The following is a 19,917-nucleotide window of genomic DNA, read 5'->3' as shown; positions in this document are numbered from 1 at the left end:
ACACACACACACACACACACACACACACACACACACACACACACACACACACACACACACACACACACACTTACAATTGAAGTTGGAAGTTTACATACACTTAGGTTGGAATCATTAAAACTTGTTTTTCAACCACTCTGAAACGTTTCACTCAAATTAAACAATTTAAAGGCAATGCTACCAAATTTGAATTGAGTGTATGTAAACTTCTGACCCACTGGGAATGTGATGAAAGAAATAAAAGTTAAAATAAATAATTCTCTCTACTATTATTCTGACATTTCACATTCTTAAAATAAAGTGGTGATCCTAACTGACCTAAGACAGGGAATTTTTACTAGGATTACATGTCAGGAATTGTGAAAAACAGAGTTTAAATGTATTTGCTAAGGTGTATGTTAACTTCCGACTTCAACTGTATACACTCTAGCCTTTGATAAAAAGGAGAAAGGATTGTTATTATTAAAGAAACATTGAAACATGTTGAATGCATATGAGATGGTTTGGTTTGCCTTGTGGTCTGGGTATCAGTAGATTGTTATTGTGGAGATGAAGTGGAGGAAAATACTACCTAACGGTTTGCATTTTTGTAATGTAAATATACAGACTTTCTCAGCATTCCTGCAATTTTACAGCAATATGTTCCCAATGTGAGCGTAACATTAATATTAAAACGTGTCAGCCGGCCAAAACATATCTCGGACATGAACTCTAAGTCATAGTTAACATGTCATATCATGCATGTCATTGAACAGACATAAAGTACTGTATAAAACCATATCAATGAATCGACTACAAGTTATCGTGTGGATATGGTCATGTGAGATTGTCCGATTTTCACATAGATCTCGAAGATGCCATTATATCACTACATACACCATGAAAAGTCCTGCTGAAATGTTATGTTGTGGTTGTGTAAAGAAGATGAATGTGTTGCCGGGGAAATCTTTTGAACAAGTTAATGTAATGGCAGATGGCACTTACTGTACACTCAAACATAGTAGGCATGCTGAGGGTTTCATATTTTGTTATTAGTAACAAAAGTAGTGCACTGGGAATTTACTAGACTTGTATTAGTCGACTGATAAAGCCGTCTGTAGCGCGGGCTAAGGAATCTGCACTCCAATCATACTGTACACTCAAATGAAATACAAAACGGAATATTGTACAAAAAAACATCGCCGGTCGAAAAGAACACCACCGGTCATGCAGACTCACAGTAACTTATTGATGAGTGTCCCATCCCACAAAACAATAATATCAACACAGATAGTAGGAGATGCTGCAGTTGATAAGGCAGTGCAACATCATCACACACACACACCTCAAACAGAATTCTGGAAGATCCTGCCCAAAAACACAGAATACCCCTATATAATATGTAAATAGATATGTACAGCTGTATTGAAAATGTAGCAATTATTTCCACTTTCATACTTGTAATCAATAAATATAATGTAGCATATAATGTATAAATGTATTTGTTCATATATTTTTTTTAAAACCTTTTTTTTAAATTGGGTACTTAATCTGTTGCAACTGGTCCACACAGACATTACTGTACGCTTTTACCAATACGTGACAAGCCCTCAAGACAGTCTCACAATTGTTGTATCATATTTATGCAAGATTCCCTTTAAGCAGTACATACAGTTGTTGTATTTATGCCCTTTTCTACATACATTGTATTTATGTACAGGTTTGAACAACTCAGTTTGACCATTTGTTTGGACATTTTCTGAAATACTTTGCTGCTATCTCAAACTACTACTAGCTACTGTTGTTGTTTATTGAATTCCAATGGCATGTGTGAGCATATCTAACATTACTACTCTTGTGCTTATACTTTTAATACTTTTAATTGATTTACTGAAAACCATGTGAGATGAAGTGTGTACTGTGAAGAGTCAATCTCTCTGTACTTGTATTCTGGCACTTGAATGTCTCCTGGTGGATGTTGTTGTTTTACTAGTTAGCACCAACCTGTACAGTTCCAGTGCCACCCTGTGGAAAAAGTATCCAAAATGTTCAAGTGACATCGCACCAATGTTACCAAGATACTGCTTCACTTTTTGCTACTCAAGGTTATTATCACCCATTGGACTATAATTTCAACTAAACAAACAGAGATGAGGACCATGTTGAGGGAGAGAGGGGAAGTGCAATGCATTCCTTACATTGAACACGTCATAGTTTGGATTCTATCCCAAACCCATTGATAAGTGTGCCCAATTGTATTTCAGATATACCAAGTAGTCATCTTTTTAAACATTTATTACAACAATTGATAACTTAGGCATCATTTACAAACTAGTTTACAGAAGCTGTCAGCTTTGCGTGTCGCCTAAAACAGTGGCCATTATATGAGTGCCATACTATATTGATATGGTAAGATACGGTGTACCTTGGAAATCACTGTAGTGCTATATTCACGTTGATATTGTCATTAAATCAGTTTTATATAATGAACAGGATTTTTTTGCACGTCTTTATGTTTCATTTCATGACAAACCGAAGCAAACAAATATGATCTATTTGCTTTATCTCTTCACATCTCTTATGTATCACGTCCAATAGCATTGGTACGATAAGTGGTGGTGAATGTAGAACATTGTCTCTGGTTAAAACATTGCAGACAGACAGAATGCACTCACTCTAACAGGATTCTGCTGCAAGGCTTTGAACCCGGTGACACCGCCCAGACACAGACATGTTGTAATGTCTTAGATCTCCAAGTGAGGGCACCATTCACATCCACTGTACCAGTTACTATTCTCTCTCTGAGATTCATGTATCTATCATTTCAGTATATTTACACACATGCACACAGACACACACACACACACACACACTGAGATGCGAATGAATGCTGGTGGCACATCCTATGGCACCAGAAGTACAGCAGAAGAGTAATCTAACAGCCTTTAGACTTGACCTCTGCACTGCTATGAGACTGACTGGCAGACCAGACGCCACACAATGCATCAATTTAGCTAAGGCAGTGAGCTGCATTCCCTATATTATAGACATCAGTTGCCAGTTGTGTCATATTGATATTGTGTGAGGCAGCACCATATGGTCCTCCCTCCTTCTCCTCCTTCCCTCATGACAGCCGGGTTTAGAGGACTGCATGGGGTTTAGAGGACTGCAACATAATGAATAAATCCTCAGAGGAATCTGCATTATTCAACAGTGTGGGTTTCAGGGAGGGGATGCTGAGGGGTAGACATTTTGTTTAGATGGATGTTATTATATGAGCTATGTTCAAGAGCCTAATTTATGAGCAGCACCACTGTCTTCACACACATGTACGAGCTGCATGAGGAATCCCAAGAGCTTATATCATTTGCTGGAATGCTTTTCACTCAAATCCTTGCTCTGCCATTAAGCGAGCAACACAGGTTGTAGCTCGCATATGATTGGTTAGAGAGGCAAGCTGGTGTTCTCTGGTGAGAGGGGAGGAGGATGATTGTAGCTTTCTCCTCCGAGGGGTTGGAGTGATGGGTAGGGGAGGGGGTGATGCTTGAGGGGTAAGTGAGGGTGAGCGAGACAGAGGCTGGTAGAGAGAGAGAGAGAGAGAGAGAGAGAGAGAGAGAGAGAGAGAGAGAGAGAGAGAGAGAGAGAGAGAGAGAGAGAGAGAGAGAGACAGAGAGACAGAGAGAGACAGAGAGAGACAGAGAGAGACAGAGAGAGACAGAGAGAGAACGCTTTACCGCAGTATCACTACATTTCTGCATCACTCATCAAAACTCTGCGGCATGCTAACTAGATCTGGGGGAGGGCTCATATCGGGTTTGTGCTGAGCGTAGTGTCAACACCACCGTCGTTTAGTATAGATTGACTGTAATTAGATACAGTAGCACGGAGCCGCCGGATTGTTCATCCTCTTCTTTCAAACAGCTCGTCATTTGTGTGCTCGCTAACGACTTTCTGCACCCTATCTGAGTAAAATATTTCACATCTCACCAAAACGCCTATTACATTAGGTTATAACGCCCGGTAACAGTCCGTGGATTAAACTAATTTAGCAAAATGGCAAAGGATGCTGAGAAGAGCACTTGGAAGGACTTCATATGGAACTCCAGGACCCGAGAATTTTGTGGCAGGACAGGGAGCAGCTGGGGTGAGTCTTCTACTTAGTAATGGTCGCCTGCAGCAATGCAGTACAGATGGCCCCTCTACACCTAACACAGGGATGGGCAACTCCATTCCTCCGGGGCCTGATTGGTGTCACACTTTTTCCCCATCCCTAGCAAACACAGCTGATGAAACTAATTGCATTCTAAACTGAATATGATTAGTTTTTATTGGAGTCAGGTGTGTTAGCTGAGGCTGGGGAAAAAGTGTGACACCAATCAGGCCCCGGAGGAATGGAGTTGCCCATCCCTGCTCTAACATAATTGCAGGTCCGCAGCACCTTCTAGTTGGCTACAGGTTTCACAATTATGTCATGAGTATCCTTTATTTGTGCTGCTTGAATACTTATGAATGTGTAAAGAGTAAAATAATGTGACCCAGCAGAAATGTAAAATGTTTGCAGCATTCAATGCGCAATGTGAAACCTCTGCCTCACCCGAGCGATCGCTTAATGAGATTGGTCGCTTTCCAGTGCAAGGCGGTGCTGAAATTCAAATGCGGCATTATGTGTGGATTGCCCTTGTGGGAGCGGGCAAAATGTTCCCTGCATTGGGAGCGGGCAAAATGTTCCCTGCATTGGGAGCGTGCAAAATGTTCCCTGCATTGGGAGCGGGCAAAATGTTCCCTGCATTGGGAGCGGGCAAAATGTTCCCTGCATTGGGAGCGGGCAAAATGTTCCCTGCATTGGGAGTGGGCAAAATGTTCCCTGCATTGGGAATGGGCAAAATGTTCCCTGCATTGGGAGCGGGCAAAATGTTCCCTGCATTGGGAGCGGGCAAAATGTTCCCTGCATTGGGAGCGGGCAAAATGTTCCCTGCATTATTCTTTTTCATTGATTAATTTATGCCACTGAGTTTTCCTGCGCAATGCGTCTGGACATAAGGGTGGAGGCAGTGCCAATATTTTTAATGAAATGAATATGCCAGTGCACCACATTTAAATACCATTCTCTGTTGTTGCCTACTTTTTAAAGGCTACAGTAGGCCACTTTAGATTTAATGGTCTTTACTTAAGCTGTCTTCTGGCGCAGAGCACCCCTTCCTGAGATGTGAGGGCCAGTTGTTACTTCAAATAGCTTCAGAAGTTATTAGCCTGGCCTGTTATTAAAGTTACTTCAATTGGCTTTACCAAACACAAATGTAGTGGGTTTGCGGTATTCACTTCAACTATAGGCTATTTGCAATAAGTTACAATGTACGTTTTGTTTCAATGAACAATCAAATGTATAAGATTAAAGTGGTAAAGCTGACAAGATCTGAAATAAAATAGGTAATGTAGTCTAGCATCCGAGATTTTAAGCGATGACCATAACGTTATAACTTGTGCACTCTTTCAACGCCCTTAATAGCCCGCAAATATTTCAAATCGCTCTTTTCTAATGACATTGAGGCGTTTTAATCTGGGTAAAGCTGAGGGCCACATTCTATTTGTATCACCTCCAACCCCCAGCCATCTCCTCTCTTAGTGTGAGTAAATCTGTGCAGGATTTAATCCTAATCTAATGACTTCATTGGCTGGCTAGCGGAGTATCAATTGTAGTTGTCAAATCAAACTGTATCAATTTCAGAACATTCCCTTTAATTGATTGTACAGCTAATCAGAATGGTTTCGGATGTAATCTGTCTTTAATGTAAATGCAATGATTTGAGATGTCACACACACACACACATACTCACACACATTGCATTTCGCATTTCCGCAAGAAACCGTGCCCTTGCTACGATATTGATGAATGGAGAGAAATGTAAGTCCTAGGTCTACTGAGTGGTGTGTTCACTGACTGTCGTTTCCTTTGCAGTAATTCTCCCAGAATGCACTCCTTCATCCAGCTCAGTGTGTCCCATATGTTTTGAGGACTGGTGGCCTGGTTAAGCTGCACCTCTCTAAGGCTTGTTAATTAGGCTATTTCTGTAGTGAGCCAAAACGTTTATAGCCTATACATGGTCCCTGAACTTAGTACATCCTTATTACCTGTCTGCGCCTAAGTGACCCATGTATCCAGGTGCTAGTCTGCATGTATCTGTCTTTTAATCAGCTCTGACCTCCTCCACGGCCCACAGAACAAAGATGGAGACGAACGACACCAATCTTATGCACACAGTACTCTAGCTAGTGTAATGGCCACTTTTCCCACTTATAGTGCACACTGCTTAGCTGTTCCTTGTGGAAATGCAAGTGTGTGTGTGTGTGTGTGTGTGTGTGTGTGTGTGTGTGTGTGTGTGTGTGTGTGTGTGTGTGTGTGTGTGTGTGTGTGTGTGTGTGTGTGTGTGTGTGTGTGTGTGTGTGTGTGTGTGTGTGTGTGTGTGTGTGTGTGTGTGTGTGTTTCACAATTATGTTAATAGTTCTTAGATCCATCTGCAATTTCAAAAGTACATGAATATTAAAACAGCCATATCACATGCATATTCTTTTATCCTTACCACATTTTCCATTCAAAGCCTCTTGAACAGTGTCCACCGCGTTTGAACATTAATCAAACAAACAAAAAGAAAAGAGACACCTTTTAAAAGGCATCCATGTTGCCATTGTAGGAGGGAAAGCACAGGATGCTACCGGTCTATTCAGCCCCGCCATTTTGTTCTTTGCTTTCAACTCTCCCGGTGATGGGGGGGATGAAAAGAGAGGCGGAGGAAGAGTGAAAGAGAGAGGGCACGGTGTCCATCATCGGCCGGGGCATGGTGATGAGAGGTCAAGCAGGACAGCCAGTGAACTGGACACCCTCCTGGTGTGGTCAGAGGGGAGCTGACCCTCTCTACACTCCTCTTGACCCTCTCTCTGGGTTTGCACAAAACACCCAATCTGTCTCCCCACAGGGATGGGTGGTATCTGTGGTTACCATGACGCCCCATAATGTTAGATCAGATAAATAATGTCAGGTTCCCCTCCCTGATGGTAGTCGCTCTCGGCATTGGTTGTACCAGAGCCAGGGCTAGACCCAGGGCCTGTACAGCAGGGTGTGTCCTTCCAACACGCTATGTAACACAGCTCCCGCTCCATCCCTATCTCTCTTCACCACATCTCACCCCACCCCACAGGATGCCGCTCTGCTCTCCTCTCTGCTTACGATCCTCTCTATAAGGTTACATATCTACGTAGATCCCCTCACCCTGGGGACTGGCAGACAGACACACTTACACATTCACTCTCACTCACCAAGAAGCTCCAGTCTTCGTAACTTTATCCCATGGAGGAGCTTCCCCTTGCTATTTGGTTATGGATCCCTGTAAGCCTGGCTGTGCTGTGAGGCCCACGGCTCCACACAGCTCTAGGCCTGCTGACAGAGGGAACCCTCATGCTGTTCTTTGACAGGGCCCAGGTGTGGAGCTCCACATTGGGGGCCATCTAGCAGAGACACAGCAGGCCTACACCCCAGGACTGGTCTCAGGTGTGGAGCTCCACATTGGGGGCCATCTAGCAGAGACACAGCAGGCCTACACCCCAGGACTGGTCTCAGGTGTGGAGCTCCACATTGGGGGCCATCTAGCAGAGACACAGCAGGCCTACACCCCAGGACTGGTCTCAGGTGACAATGCTGAGATGGCAGATGGAAGGGAAGGAGGGCTACTGATAGGCTCAGTCAACTCACCTGTTTTATTCATTATAATTTACACTAATTGTATATCTCACATCCTGTATGACCATATAATATTTAGCAGCTGTGGTGATTTTATCTTATCAACCCAACAGAATGGTTCAATAGCCATCCGTTCCCTTTGGGCCCAATGCTGATATGTTACCGTGTTGGTTTGGTCTCCATACGGTTTGTGTTAGTGGAATACTGTGCATGGCAGCTAATCCCCTGACCCTCTGCCCTAATCTCCAGGGGTCTTCTCTCCTCCTCCCCTTTCTACTTCTGTCACCACTCCTCCCTCCCTCTATTTTACCCTCCCCCTCATCGCGGCTCACTCCCCCATTGTTAGTGTTACTTAATAATTAATTAGGACAAAGACCAGACATACATCCTGGATGAATCAGCCTGGTTTAAGGCTGGGGGAAGGGTGTGTGTCTTTATGTGCAGGTTGTGTGAGTTCAGACATGTATGGAGAAGTGTGCATGTCCAATTACTGTTTCCATAAATAGATAGATATTCAATATCCATTCATTGAAATATTTTTCTAGTGTATGTTTGAGAGAGAGAGAGAGAGAGAGAGAGAGAGAGTGGTATAGTGTGATAAATATAGAGAGAGTGGTATAGTGTGATAAATATAGAGAGAGTGGTATAGTGTGATAAATATAGAGAGAGTGGTATAGTGTGATAAATATAGAGAGAGTGGTATAGTGTGATAAATATAGAGAGAGTGGTATAGTGTGATAAATATAGAGAGAGTGTCCAAACAATGACTTGGATCATAGACAACATATAACACCTACTCTACGTGACATTTTCACATGTCAGCATTTCAGGCTTTGTAATAACACAGGGCAAATAATAAATGGCACCCTATTCCGTATAAGTGGGGAATATGGAATGGCCATCAAATGAAATTGCCCCACTGTATAGGTAGTAGAGTGCCATTTTGGGAATAGCCATATTTTGTTGAATGTTCCCTTTCCTTTGATCTTGTGTGATGTTAATGTTGTATCTGTTTGCTGGTTGTCTCCCTCCCAGGCCTCATCCTGCTCTTCTACCTAGTGTTCTACATCTTCCTAGCAGGCATGTTCTGCCTCACCATGTATGTCATGCTGCAGACCTTGGATGACTACAAACCCACCTGGCAGGACAGGCTTGGCACACCAGGTAGGATGAACTAATAGACCAACACACCAATGCCACATTCCAAGAGGTTTTGATACACTAAAACCTCAGAAATCAAGCGAACATTTTGACAAGTCTCTTTACAACTGCCACTGTATAGTCAGTAACAGCACGGACAATCACGCATAGTGTAGTATACATGTGATGTTGGCTAAAAGCCCTCCCCATCTTCTCTTTTCTCTGTTCTGCAGGCATGATGATCAGACCCAGGGGAAAGGCAATGGAGATCTCCTACAACACCACCAACACTGAGACCTGGGACATGTACATCAAGACACTGGACAACTTCCTCTCCCGTGAGTCTGTCTGTCTGCTTGTCGCTGCCTCTCTGTGTGTCTGTCCCACGAAATCACATTTCTATTGTGGAAAACAACAGGGTGAAACTGTATTTCTCTCCCATCCAGCCTACAACAACTCTCTGCAGGCTGAGAAGAATGAAGAGTGCACACCGGACCAGTACTTTGTTCAGGCAGACAGTGGTGATGTGAAGAACAACCCCAAGCGCTCCTGCCAGTTCAACCGCACCATTCTAGAAAAATGCTCCGGCCTTGATGACCATACCTATGGATACCAGGCTGGCAAACCATGCATCATCATCAAACTGAACCGGGTATGGGAGAAGCAGAGAGCAGAGAATGGCTGGGGAGGGAAGAACTTGGCATGTTGCTAGGAGACGTAAGGGAGATGGGGATGGAGCAGTCATGTGAATGGTTGGGAGCCTGGAAGAGATCATACTAATTAAATACAAACAATGTTGGCCATTTTTGAAATTGTTACATCGACAATCACAACAATGATCAGTTGACTAGATCCGCTTTAAGGAGGGATGATGTGGGGATGGTGGTGGAACTCTCAGGTTAACGCATATCTGTCTGTTGGTCTGTCTGTATTCTAGGTCATTGGGATGTTGCCAGGAAAGGATGGCCAGGCTCCATTTGTCACTTGTGGAGCGAAGGTGAGCCTCTCTCTCTTTCAGTTCTCTCTCTCTCTTTCAGTTCTCTCTCTCTCTCTCTCTCTCTCTCTCTCTCTCTCTCTCTCTCTCTCTCTCTCTCTCTCTCTCTCTCTCTCTCTCTCTCTCTCTCTCTTCTCTCTCTCTCTCTCTCTTTCTCTCTTTCTCTCTTTCTCTCTCTCTCTCTCTCTCTCTCTCTCTCTCTCTCTCTCTCTCTCTCTCTCTCTCTCTCTCTCTCTCTCTCTCTCTCTCTTCTCTCTCTCTCTCTCTCTCTCTCTCTCTCTCTCTCTCTCTCTCTCTCTCTCTCTCTCTCTCTCTCTCTCTCTCTCTCTCTCTCTCTCTCTCTCTCTCTCTCTCTCTCTCTCTCTCTCTCTCTCTCTCTCTCTCTCTTTCTCTCGCTCTCTTTCTCTCTTTCTCTCTTTCTCTCTCTCTCTCTCTCGCTCTATCTCTCTCTCTCAGAATGAACCCATCATGTCTCTTGTTCTCATCTATGTCCCCCATTACCATCCTTCATGTCTGTGTCTTTCTTTGCTCATCTGTGTTGCATGACACAATGTCATTTCCTCATTTCAAACCCTATGTGTATGTTGTTGTTGTTGTTCTCTTCTTTTATGTTACCGTCCATTTTGTCCTTGCACTCTCAGAGGTACAAGGTTGGCAAAGATGAATGGGTAAGGGTGCCACTGTAGTGATCTTAGTGACAGATAGAGAAGTAGATATGTGGTGTATAGTTGCTAGCGCTACGCTAGCACCCTCGTCATTTTATATTCCAAGATATAGAGGTTCAACAGCTGTATTGCATAGCATATACAGGTAGGCACAATGGCTAAGGTAAATGTAAATAAATAGTATAATCTAATTGTCATGGTGTCCTTTCAAAGCTCATCCTGTCCTTCAGATTGGGCAGTCTTTCCCTGCTTGCCCACACACTTCCGACAGATCATGCTCTAACATGATCTAACTAATGGCCTTGATCCTCTGCCCCTGCAGAAAGAAGACTCTGATAAGATTGGAGAGGTGGAGTACTACCCTGAAAATGGCACCTTCAACCTCATGTACTACCCTTACTATGGCAAGAAAGCTCAGGTGAGAACCCCCCAATACCAACCTGGCAACACTCACAAATCATCACTTATAAACCTTTGTTTTATGGTTAGATTAACTCATTTCTAATGTTTCTCATTTCTCATTTCTCATTTCTAATGTTTCTAATGTTATTACACATTATTTTGCCTGTGCTTTCAACATGTTATAGATCAAATGTTGCTGAAAATGAATGCTTAAAGCCTATGTAACAATATCTTGAAAATGGTTAACTACTCCCAGGTGAACTACTCCCAGCCGCTGGTTGCCATCAAGTTCCTCAACATAACCCTCAATGAAGACATCAACATCGAGTGCAGGATCATCTCCAACAACATTCCTCCTGGGAGTTTAAGAGACAAGTTTGCGGGGAAAGTTTCTTTCAAACTGAGGATCAACACTAAAGGCTAGATGTACATTCTCTCTCACTAACATGTCCACCCACCTCTACATTCTGTACACAGGCACACACACACACACACACACACACACACACACACACACACACACACACACACACACACACACACACACACACACACACACACACACACACACACACACACACACACACACACACACACACACACACACACACACACACACACACACACACACACACACACACACACAGAGACAGATAACAGAATTAACACCCTCCGTTTGTCGAATAGAATATGTTTACAACTTCCATTTACCCTCGATGTCGGGCATTGTATGCCCAGTGGAGTGATGATGTCAGAATGGTGGAGTTAAACGGGTGGTAATTATGTCTCTGTTTCTGTGTGTGAGCTTCCATTCCTTTCTGTAAATTAGTTTGAGGTGAAGTCTATTTATACTGCATGACTAACTAGGGGATATAGTGGACATAAACATGTATGATTTCAAAGTTTGCAAGGAGAAGCAACGCCTCTTACCAGTTTACTGTTGCTCCTTCATCTCTGCCTCCCTATAGAGTGCGCCTCTATATACAAATATACACAAAATACAATACAACCGTGTATATCTATTTATATATCATAACCTTATATCAGTATGTCTATTTTGTTGCGCTTGAAAATAATCCAACAGCTAAAACATATGATGAAAAAACATCTTTTTGTGGATGAAGGGAGAGATGGAGACATTTTGCATGTGTGTACTGTCTTTAGTGCCCTAAGAAGGCGAGAGGCCCCATGTCTCAGCTCTCTGCTCTGCTCTGCTATGTGGGAATTATAAACGAGGCTATGTTAAACTGCTGGCCACCAGGAGGGACCACGCTGCACTCTGCAGTGATCATCCATTTGAACCCATAAGAAGATAGCATCTCCAACATGGGGAGCTACAGAGGTCAAGACCTTTGAGTCTGTGTGTGCGTGTGTATGTTTGTATGTGTGTGAGTATGTACTGTACATTTCATTTGTATAACCAAATTCCATTTGCAAGACAGAATGCATACTGTAGGTCGGGAAGATGCATATGCAACGTGCAATATTAATTAAGAATGACACATCATGCACATTATACATATTAAACAGGACTCTTTTGTCATTAACACTTGAATTGCACATGGTCATAAATCGGATTATCTTCCATAACATGAATATACACTTCATTGTCCTTCCATGGTTTATGTTCACATCGGTGTTCCTACAGCTCAAGGCTCAGAGCTAGTTTGTTTGTTCATAGTTTTTTGCATGTGCATCGCATCTATTGACATGCCTCCTATACATATAAGAAAGAGATGTTGTTCTTCTATTTTGTATTGATTTGCACTGGTTTGTGTTTTTCTTGTGAAGACGAGATGCTTATGGTTCTGTGGAGAAGGAAAAATAGAGAGTTTGTTTTGTTTCTACGTTTGTTGAAATTTATATTCAAACATGTGGTACCATTTGAATCAGTTATACATGACTTGTTACTGCTGTAATAGTGCATCTCAGTTTGAAGGCTGTCTCCAACATCTGATTACATCGGCCAGAATGTCTGTAAGGCTGGTTTGGTGATAACGGTAATCTGTTTGATTTATTTTTATTTTGGTAGGAATCTCTACCATTACATTGCTTTAAAAAGGGTGCAACAGACCAACCAACCTTGTAGTTGGAGGGTGTACTATAACTAAAAGCACCTACAGTTGATCATGGGCAAGAGCGTTTATGAACTTGCTCTAGAATGATGGTCAATGTGCTGGCGCACAGATGCCCTGGATGTGCTGCTGACTTGGGGCTGGATTCAGTCCGTAACACTAAACTTCGGCATACAGATTCAATCCAGCCCTTGATTCTGGACACATAATGAGGAAAACCAGTTGAGGAATCTATGGATCTGAGCGAGTGCTGCTGAACACTGGCTGTGACATTGTGGCAATGTGACTCTGATCCTTCTTCAACGTCATAGTGACACTTTTAGAACCCTAGCATCTGTTCACTCAGCTTAAGGGTTGGGTTGACTTTTAGGACCTTTCTTCGCTCAGTCAGTATAAGGTGTATATCAATCAATTTTCCTTCATTTTGGTTGAAGTTGCACCTCAGTAATATCATCATCATGAAGACTTGACAGTATAACAATAATCAGTATATAAATAATCTGTTTAGTTTGATAGCTGTATAATACACGTTGAGGATTGACTGAACAAAGTCAATTGACTCCATGCTAAACATCCATGTTGCGTGTGGCCTACCAATAGTCCTTGTTTTTGACATTGTGAGACAATGGAGTGAACAGTGCTACTTCCTCGTTAGCATTCCTGCTCCACTCAGTCTGTTTCGCATGCTGAGATTCCACTGTAATCTCTTAATCTGGTCAGATAATCTAGAGCAGGTACTTTATCCTCTCTTTGTAGTTCCTCCTTCCTGTGTCAACCCCCCTCCTTCTCTCTTTTGTCCACACACACACACACACACACACACACACACACACACACACACACACACACACACACACACACACACACACACACACACACACACACACTCACACTCACACTCACACTCACACTCACACTCACACTCACACTCACACACACACACACAATCATCCACCCTTTCTGTTACAATATGTCTGGTGAGGAATGACTATGTGCTTGGTTCCACAGTTCCTTTCAGGTCTATATTATTATTATCATGGTTTTATACATATGACCCATGTTTTGCCATGTTGTATCACAATGTGTTTTGTCCTATGAGCCCATTCCATTCATAATTCAATCTACAAGTAAATGTGTATCCATGGTGTGTGTAGCCACACAAATACATATATGTGGATATATTCCAATTGTACAATTAATGCTTTCCTTTTCTGCCTACAAAAAAGTAGTCCTGCCAGATTCCCTCCAACCAAAGATATTCATGATCATTTTATAACAGTATGAAATAATCGTGCTGCAACTACAGACCACAGATCTCTAAGAGAAAGGGTTTAGTTTATGAAGGATGAAGGAAGTCCTATTCTTATATAATGCTACGCACAGAAGGAGCAGGTGTCACTAAATAACAACAGTGCCTCCTGGTGGGTGGACAGATGTGTTGTTCCCCAATATCGCCGAATGTTATTTAATGTTATCTCCATATATCCGTTTTTATATGATAATTTGGAGATGTCTTCAAAAAGCAATATATTCATTTCCTGTGTTGCTGATGATGTTTTTATTCTTGGAATGGCTGTAACAAGTTTATAGTAGCATTAATCATCATGAGAGCGAGGAAGAAGACAGAAAGAACATGTAAATATTATGTTCACAAATAGATATACAGTTATATGTCTGCCAATGCACATCTTCAAGATTGAACAATAGAAACACTTAACAGTTTTGTTTTCAAACGAGATAAAGTATTTTTATTGTTATTTTGTTGTAAAGAGGAGATTATGTATTAGCTTTGGATTGTAATAAGACAGGGGTGCTACCTGGTAGGTGTTTGACCTGTAACCTCTTGACTCTTGACCTCTTGACTCTGGTTGAACACATACCAAGTATGGTTGAATGTAGAACACGTTTCTTTTTTGGTTACCATCTTTCTCCATTTTGTTTTCAACCTTGCAGTATTGAATGTTTGCAATGATGAGCGCTCCACTCTTTCTCAGTCATTGTCTACTGGATACTCTTTCAGATGAACAGTGCATGTCTTTATATGGGCCACAGTATGATGAGATGAAGGAGGGTGTCATCTTGGTTTGCTCAGTTACACTGATTCAACAGAAAGCTGCATATTTACAGTAACTGCAATGGATGTATCCTCAAAAACAGCACAATTACTTGCCTGTGACCACTGCATGTGGCAAACTAGTGTGAACTACCTATGTGTTTCAAACTCACTTCTGAAGCAGCAAGACACAGCTTTCCACAAAGGTCCACCCTGAAAAGAATAGCAAACGTATCCCTGATTTAAGACTATCTCGAATCCGACAGATAATTCAAAAGGATCTAAGGCAGAAATCCTTTGAAACACATTGGGATATTCGCACCAAAAAATGAAAATGGCTGATAATTCTATTTTCTTTGGATCTTTTCTTGCTGTTATTGTATTTATATATCTTTTTTGCTCATGTTCGATGTGAAAAAAGGATAGAGAAATCAATAAACGTGATTGAAAGAAACAACCGGACTGTCTGTTTTGTTACCTTTCTCCATTTTATATAAGTTTATTATCTCAGTTCAGTGTGTCTGTCTAACCTCATCCCTCCTTCAGTCACAGTCAGTCAATGAGACATAGAATAGCGAGGATATTATAACACTGACATAAAAATAAACTCTATTCTAAGACTTGACAGAGTAAAAGCAGACATCTCCCACATTACATTTTTTTACAGTTTACTATAAAATATTACAGTACTTACTATAGAATTCTGTAGTAAAGTGTTGTATACTGTAGAATACTACACTAGACACTGTGGTATCTCTCGATAATGTGTAGTACTTACTATAGAATGGTGGAGAATACTGTAGAATACTACAGTAAATACTACAGTAAAGTCTGTAAAACCCTACAGTCCGCAAAAAGACAACACTTTTTTAACTATAGTAAATACTACAGTATTCACCCCCTTGGCATTTTTACTATTTTGTTGCCTTACAACCTGGAATTGAAATATATTTTGGGGGGGTTTGTATCATTTGATTTACATAAACAGGCCTACCATTTTGAAGATGCAAAAAATGTTTTTTCTTGAGAAGACAAAAAAACAGAAAACCTTGGCACACCCTTGGCACATGTAGCCACTGGGATTTTTGAAAATTCTTCAAGGCAAAACTGCTCCAGCTCCTTCAAGTTGGATGGTACCACAGATTATCAATTGGATTGAGGTCTGGGCTTTGACTAGGCCATTCCAAGACATGTAAATGTTTCCCATTAAACCACTCAAGTGTTTTTAGCAGTATGCTTAGGGACAGTGTCCTGCTGGAAGGTGAACCTCTGTCCCAGTCTCACATCTCTGGAAGACTGAAACAGGTTTCCCTCAATAATTTCCCTGTATTTATCACCATTCACCATTCCATCTATTCTGACCAGTTTTCCAGTCCCTGCCGATGAAAAACATCCTCACAGCATGATGCCTCCACCACCATGCTTCACTGTGGGGATGGTACTCTTGGGGTAATGAGAGGTGTTGGGTTTGCGCCAGACATAGCATTTTCCTTGATGGTCAAGAAACTCAATTTTCGTCTCATCTGACCAGAGTAACTTCTTTCATATGTTTGGGGAATCTCCCACATACATTTTTCCGAACACCAAACATGTTTGCTTATTTTTTTCTTTAAGCATTGGCTTTTTTTCTGGCCTCTCTTCCGTAAAGCCCAGCTCTGTGGAGTGTATGGATTAAAGTGATTGTTACGGATACAGTTATCCTGTGTGTGTGTGTATCCTGTGTGTGTGTTTCTTTTCTCTCCTTCTCCCCTCACAGGTGAAAATCATCACTCCCCAATCAGTCAACAATCAATCATCAATCAGAAGACACACCTCCTCCTATTTCCTGACCTATCACAGTTCCTTCCCCATGGTTTAAAAACCCCATCATTTGTTTGTTCTAAAGCTCAGCTCAGCTCAATCTCTCTGTAATGCCATGTCTGTAGGTCTCTGTGTTTTACTCTCGCTTTGTCTTAAACCTCTCTTTTGTTTAAAGCACCTCCATAGCACTTTGTCATCACCTGTGAGTATTGTTTTTGGTTATGGTGTTTGTTTGTTTGCTGGTGGGAAAAGGGGGAAACCAAGACAAGTCGCCCATGGGCATACACTACCCGTAGGTGAACTTTGTTAAATACACTAGTTAGAACTGGGCGGACCACCCACTGTATTTTTGGTTAGTTAGTTAGTTGTTGTTAAAGTAGGCTAGTCTAGCTTAGGGGTGTGTTTTTGTATATTTATTGTTTCTTTCCTTGGGTCCAGCTCAGCCCCTTTTCCTGCTCCCCCCATTACCGTGTGTTTATAAATAACCCTAGAGTTTGACGGTAGATTTCTGTTGTCGTGGTTATTTCGTGCACACTTTTACTTTGTCACAATAATAATTTGCATGAGTTATGTTACGGGTCTCATTACCATCCCCCCTAGACTGTCGGGCCAAAAGGGATTCGTAACATAAGTGGGGGCTCATCCGGGATCTGTCATAACTGACACCCATGCCGCTCATGTAGATTGTTGTAGTGGTATAGTTCAGTGTTGAGCGTCATAGCTGAAGTAGCATTAGTGTTTGCTATTTTCTTTGGCACTTGTGAAGTAGTGTAAAATGACTACTTTTGATTTGAGATCCTTTTTGGATAACCCTTCGTGGGAGGTTTTTGACAAATGTCGTAGAGTTGATTTAATGACCTTGGCTGACCATTATTCAGTATCGATTCCGCAGAGTTTAGTTAAGGCGGAGGTTAAACGGCTAGTATTAAATGTATTGTTGGAAGAGCAAGTGCTTGTGTTACCGCTGCCTGAGTCTACTACCCCTGTAGGGGATGTTGCTGCTCCTGTAAGCCCATTGGTGTCTGATAATGAGGGCGAGGCTAAAACACCATCCACATTGTCCCGTTTTGATCCACTCTCCCCACTGTCAAATGGTGATGCCAGGAGGCATGTCCGTTTAGCACAGTTCCAACTGGAGGTGGAAGAGAGCCCAAATTAGGCGAGAGACTCTCCAGTTGGAGATGTGTAAATTGGAGGCAGAAAAAGAACGAGAACAACGGCATTTGGAGATGTGTAAAATTGAGGCAGACAGAGAACAAAGGCAGTTGGAGTTCAAAATGCGCCAGATGGAACTGGAGGCAGAGACAGCGAGGCTCGCCTCCGGTCCTACTGTACCTGTTTGTGAGCCGTCCTCACCTACTGTGTCCTCAAACACGTTTGACATTAGTAGGCAGATTGCCTTAGTACCTTTGTTCAGAGAGTCAGAGGTTGACTCCTATTTTTGTGTATTTGAGCGTATAGCCATAGCATTGAAATGGCCTGAAGAGGTATGGTGCCTATTACTTCAGTGTAAATTAACTGGTAAAGCCCAAGATGTTTTGTCAGCGTTACCTCTGGAGGACAGTTTGAATTACGAAGTGGTCAAAGCTACTGTTCTTCGTGCCTATGAGCTTGTGCCTGAGGCATACCGACAGAGATTTAGGTCTCATAGAAAGTCTTCTAGTAAGACTTATGTGGAATTTGCTAGAGACAAGGGAAATCTGTTTGATAAATGGCATGCTGCTAGTAAGGTAACTGATTTCAACTCTCTCCGGGAGTTAATCTTGTTGGAAGAGTTTAAAAATTGCTTACCCGAACGCATTGTAGTTTACCTAAACGAACAGAAAGTATCCTGTCTGGCAGAAGCGTCTGTGTTGGCAGACGAGTTTGTGTTGACGCACAAGAGTGTGTTTTCGGCTCAAACCGAGAGTAGAGCCACTGAGTTTCCTACCTTTAGCCCTAGTCGGCCAGCAGTAGTATATCAAGCACGCCAGAAGAATGAGCGTCCCTGTTTCTATTGTCATAAAGTAGGACATATGATTAATGATTGCTTCCTGCTTAATCGCAAACAAGGGATGCCTCTTCGTGCCAAGCCACCAACAGGCGGTTAAGAGGTCGGCAACAAAACAGGTGCCTCAGGGTAACTGTAGTTTGAAAGTCTCAGTCCCCGACCGCCGTTATGAACCATTCATTTTCGAGGGGTTTGTGTCCCTAACGAATGACGAAGCGTCTCAACGACGGTTAAAATCCTTAGAGATACTGGTGCGGCGCAGTCGTTTATATTGTCTGATGTGTTGCCCTTATCTGACGATACATACTGTGGTTCCAGTGTGTTAGTGCAGGGTATTGAAATGGGTTTTGTCCCGGTACCATTGCACTTTGTAAATGTACACTCTGAGTTAATCAGTGGAATATTCAGAGTGGGGGTACGTCCTATGTTGCCAGTGAAAGGTGTGACCTTTATAATGGGTAACGATATTGCCGGAGGAAAGGTAGTACCCGTATTGGAAGTATTGGATAAAAGTGACCACTCTCTCTCGAATGAGCTGGCACAGAGTTATCCACATGTGTTCCCCGCTTGTGCTGTCACTCGTGCTCAGGCACGACAAGAGGGTGACGAGATAGATTTGTCGAACACTATTCTGTTCAAAGAGGTTGATCAAGAGGATGGATTGTGTGATACCTCTGAGAAGCTGATCACCTCTGACAAACAGCCCAGGAAAGAATCAAAGAACGTTGAACTTATTGCTGATGCAATACAGTTACCAGTCACTCGTGAGCAGCTGATTGCTAACCAAAAGGTTGACAACAAGCTTGCTAAATGTTTTTCTAGTGTTGTCTCATTGGAAGATGTGAAGAAGAAGAACGTGGCTTACTTCATTGATGGTAATCTCCTCATGCGTAAATGGAAATCCCATGTTGATGCGGATGGAGATTGGAATGCTGTTTACCAAATAGTGATTCCTACAGCCTTTTGACAAAATGTGTTATCCCTTGCTCATGATCACCAGTGGTCTGGTCATTTAGGAATCACAAAAACTTATGATCGGATCCTTCGACATTTCTTTTGGCCGGGTTTAAAACAAGATGTGGCTCAG

At 42.3% G+C, this 19,917-nt stretch overlaps 1 protein-coding gene across 2 annotated transcripts; it reads left to right on the top strand.

The window, feature by feature from the left end:
- The first annotated feature begins 3,649 nt into the window (after positions 1 to 3,649).
- LOC124000475 (sodium/potassium-transporting ATPase subunit beta-2-like) lies at positions 3,650 to 15,497 on the top strand. Of its 2 annotated transcripts, XM_046306848.1 has the most exons (8): positions 3,651 to 4,123; positions 8,747 to 8,875; positions 9,085 to 9,189; positions 9,298 to 9,503; positions 9,789 to 9,848; positions 10,487 to 10,513; positions 10,833 to 10,928; positions 11,169 to 15,497. In XM_046306848.1, exons 1-8 carry the CDS (start codon positions 4,033 to 4,035, stop codon positions 11,334 to 11,336), a joined length of 882 nt encoding a protein of 293 aa, XP_046162804.1. In that variant the 5' UTR covers positions 3,651 to 4,032; the 3' UTR covers positions 11,337 to 15,497. The 2 variants fall into 2 exon arrangements, with proteins under 2 accessions (XP_046162806.1, XP_046162804.1); XM_046306850.1 differs by lacking the exon at positions 10,487 to 10,513 and having other exon boundaries at positions 3,650 to 4,123.
- The last annotated feature ends 4,420 nt before the right edge of the window (positions 15,498 to 19,917 follow it).

The sequence above is a fragment of the Oncorhynchus gorbuscha genome, linkage group LG16 (genome assembly GCF_021184085.1).
Source record: "Oncorhynchus gorbuscha isolate QuinsamMale2020 ecotype Even-year linkage group LG16, OgorEven_v1.0, whole genome shotgun sequence".
NCBI classification, from domain to species: Eukaryota; Metazoa; Chordata; class Actinopteri; order Salmoniformes; family Salmonidae; genus Oncorhynchus; species Oncorhynchus gorbuscha.
Note: the sequence above shows the minus strand (reverse complement) of the source record. Positions and strands in the feature narration are given on the sequence as shown.

Excerpts from the sequence above, each read along its gene's own strand:
- LOC124000475 (XM_046306848.1), top strand. The coding sequence starts at position 4,033 with ATGGCAAAGGATGCTGAGAAGAGCACTTGGAAGGACTTCATATGGAAC. Across the intron at positions 4,124-8,746 it reads CAGGACAGGGAGCAGCTGGG|GCCTCATCCTGCTCTTCTAC; the intron begins GTGAGTCTTCTA and ends TCTCCCTCCCAG. Across the intron at positions 9,849-10,486 it reads TTGTCACTTGTGGAGCGAAG|AGGTACAAGGTTGGCAAAGA; the intron begins GTGAGCCTCTCT and ends TTGCACTCTCAG.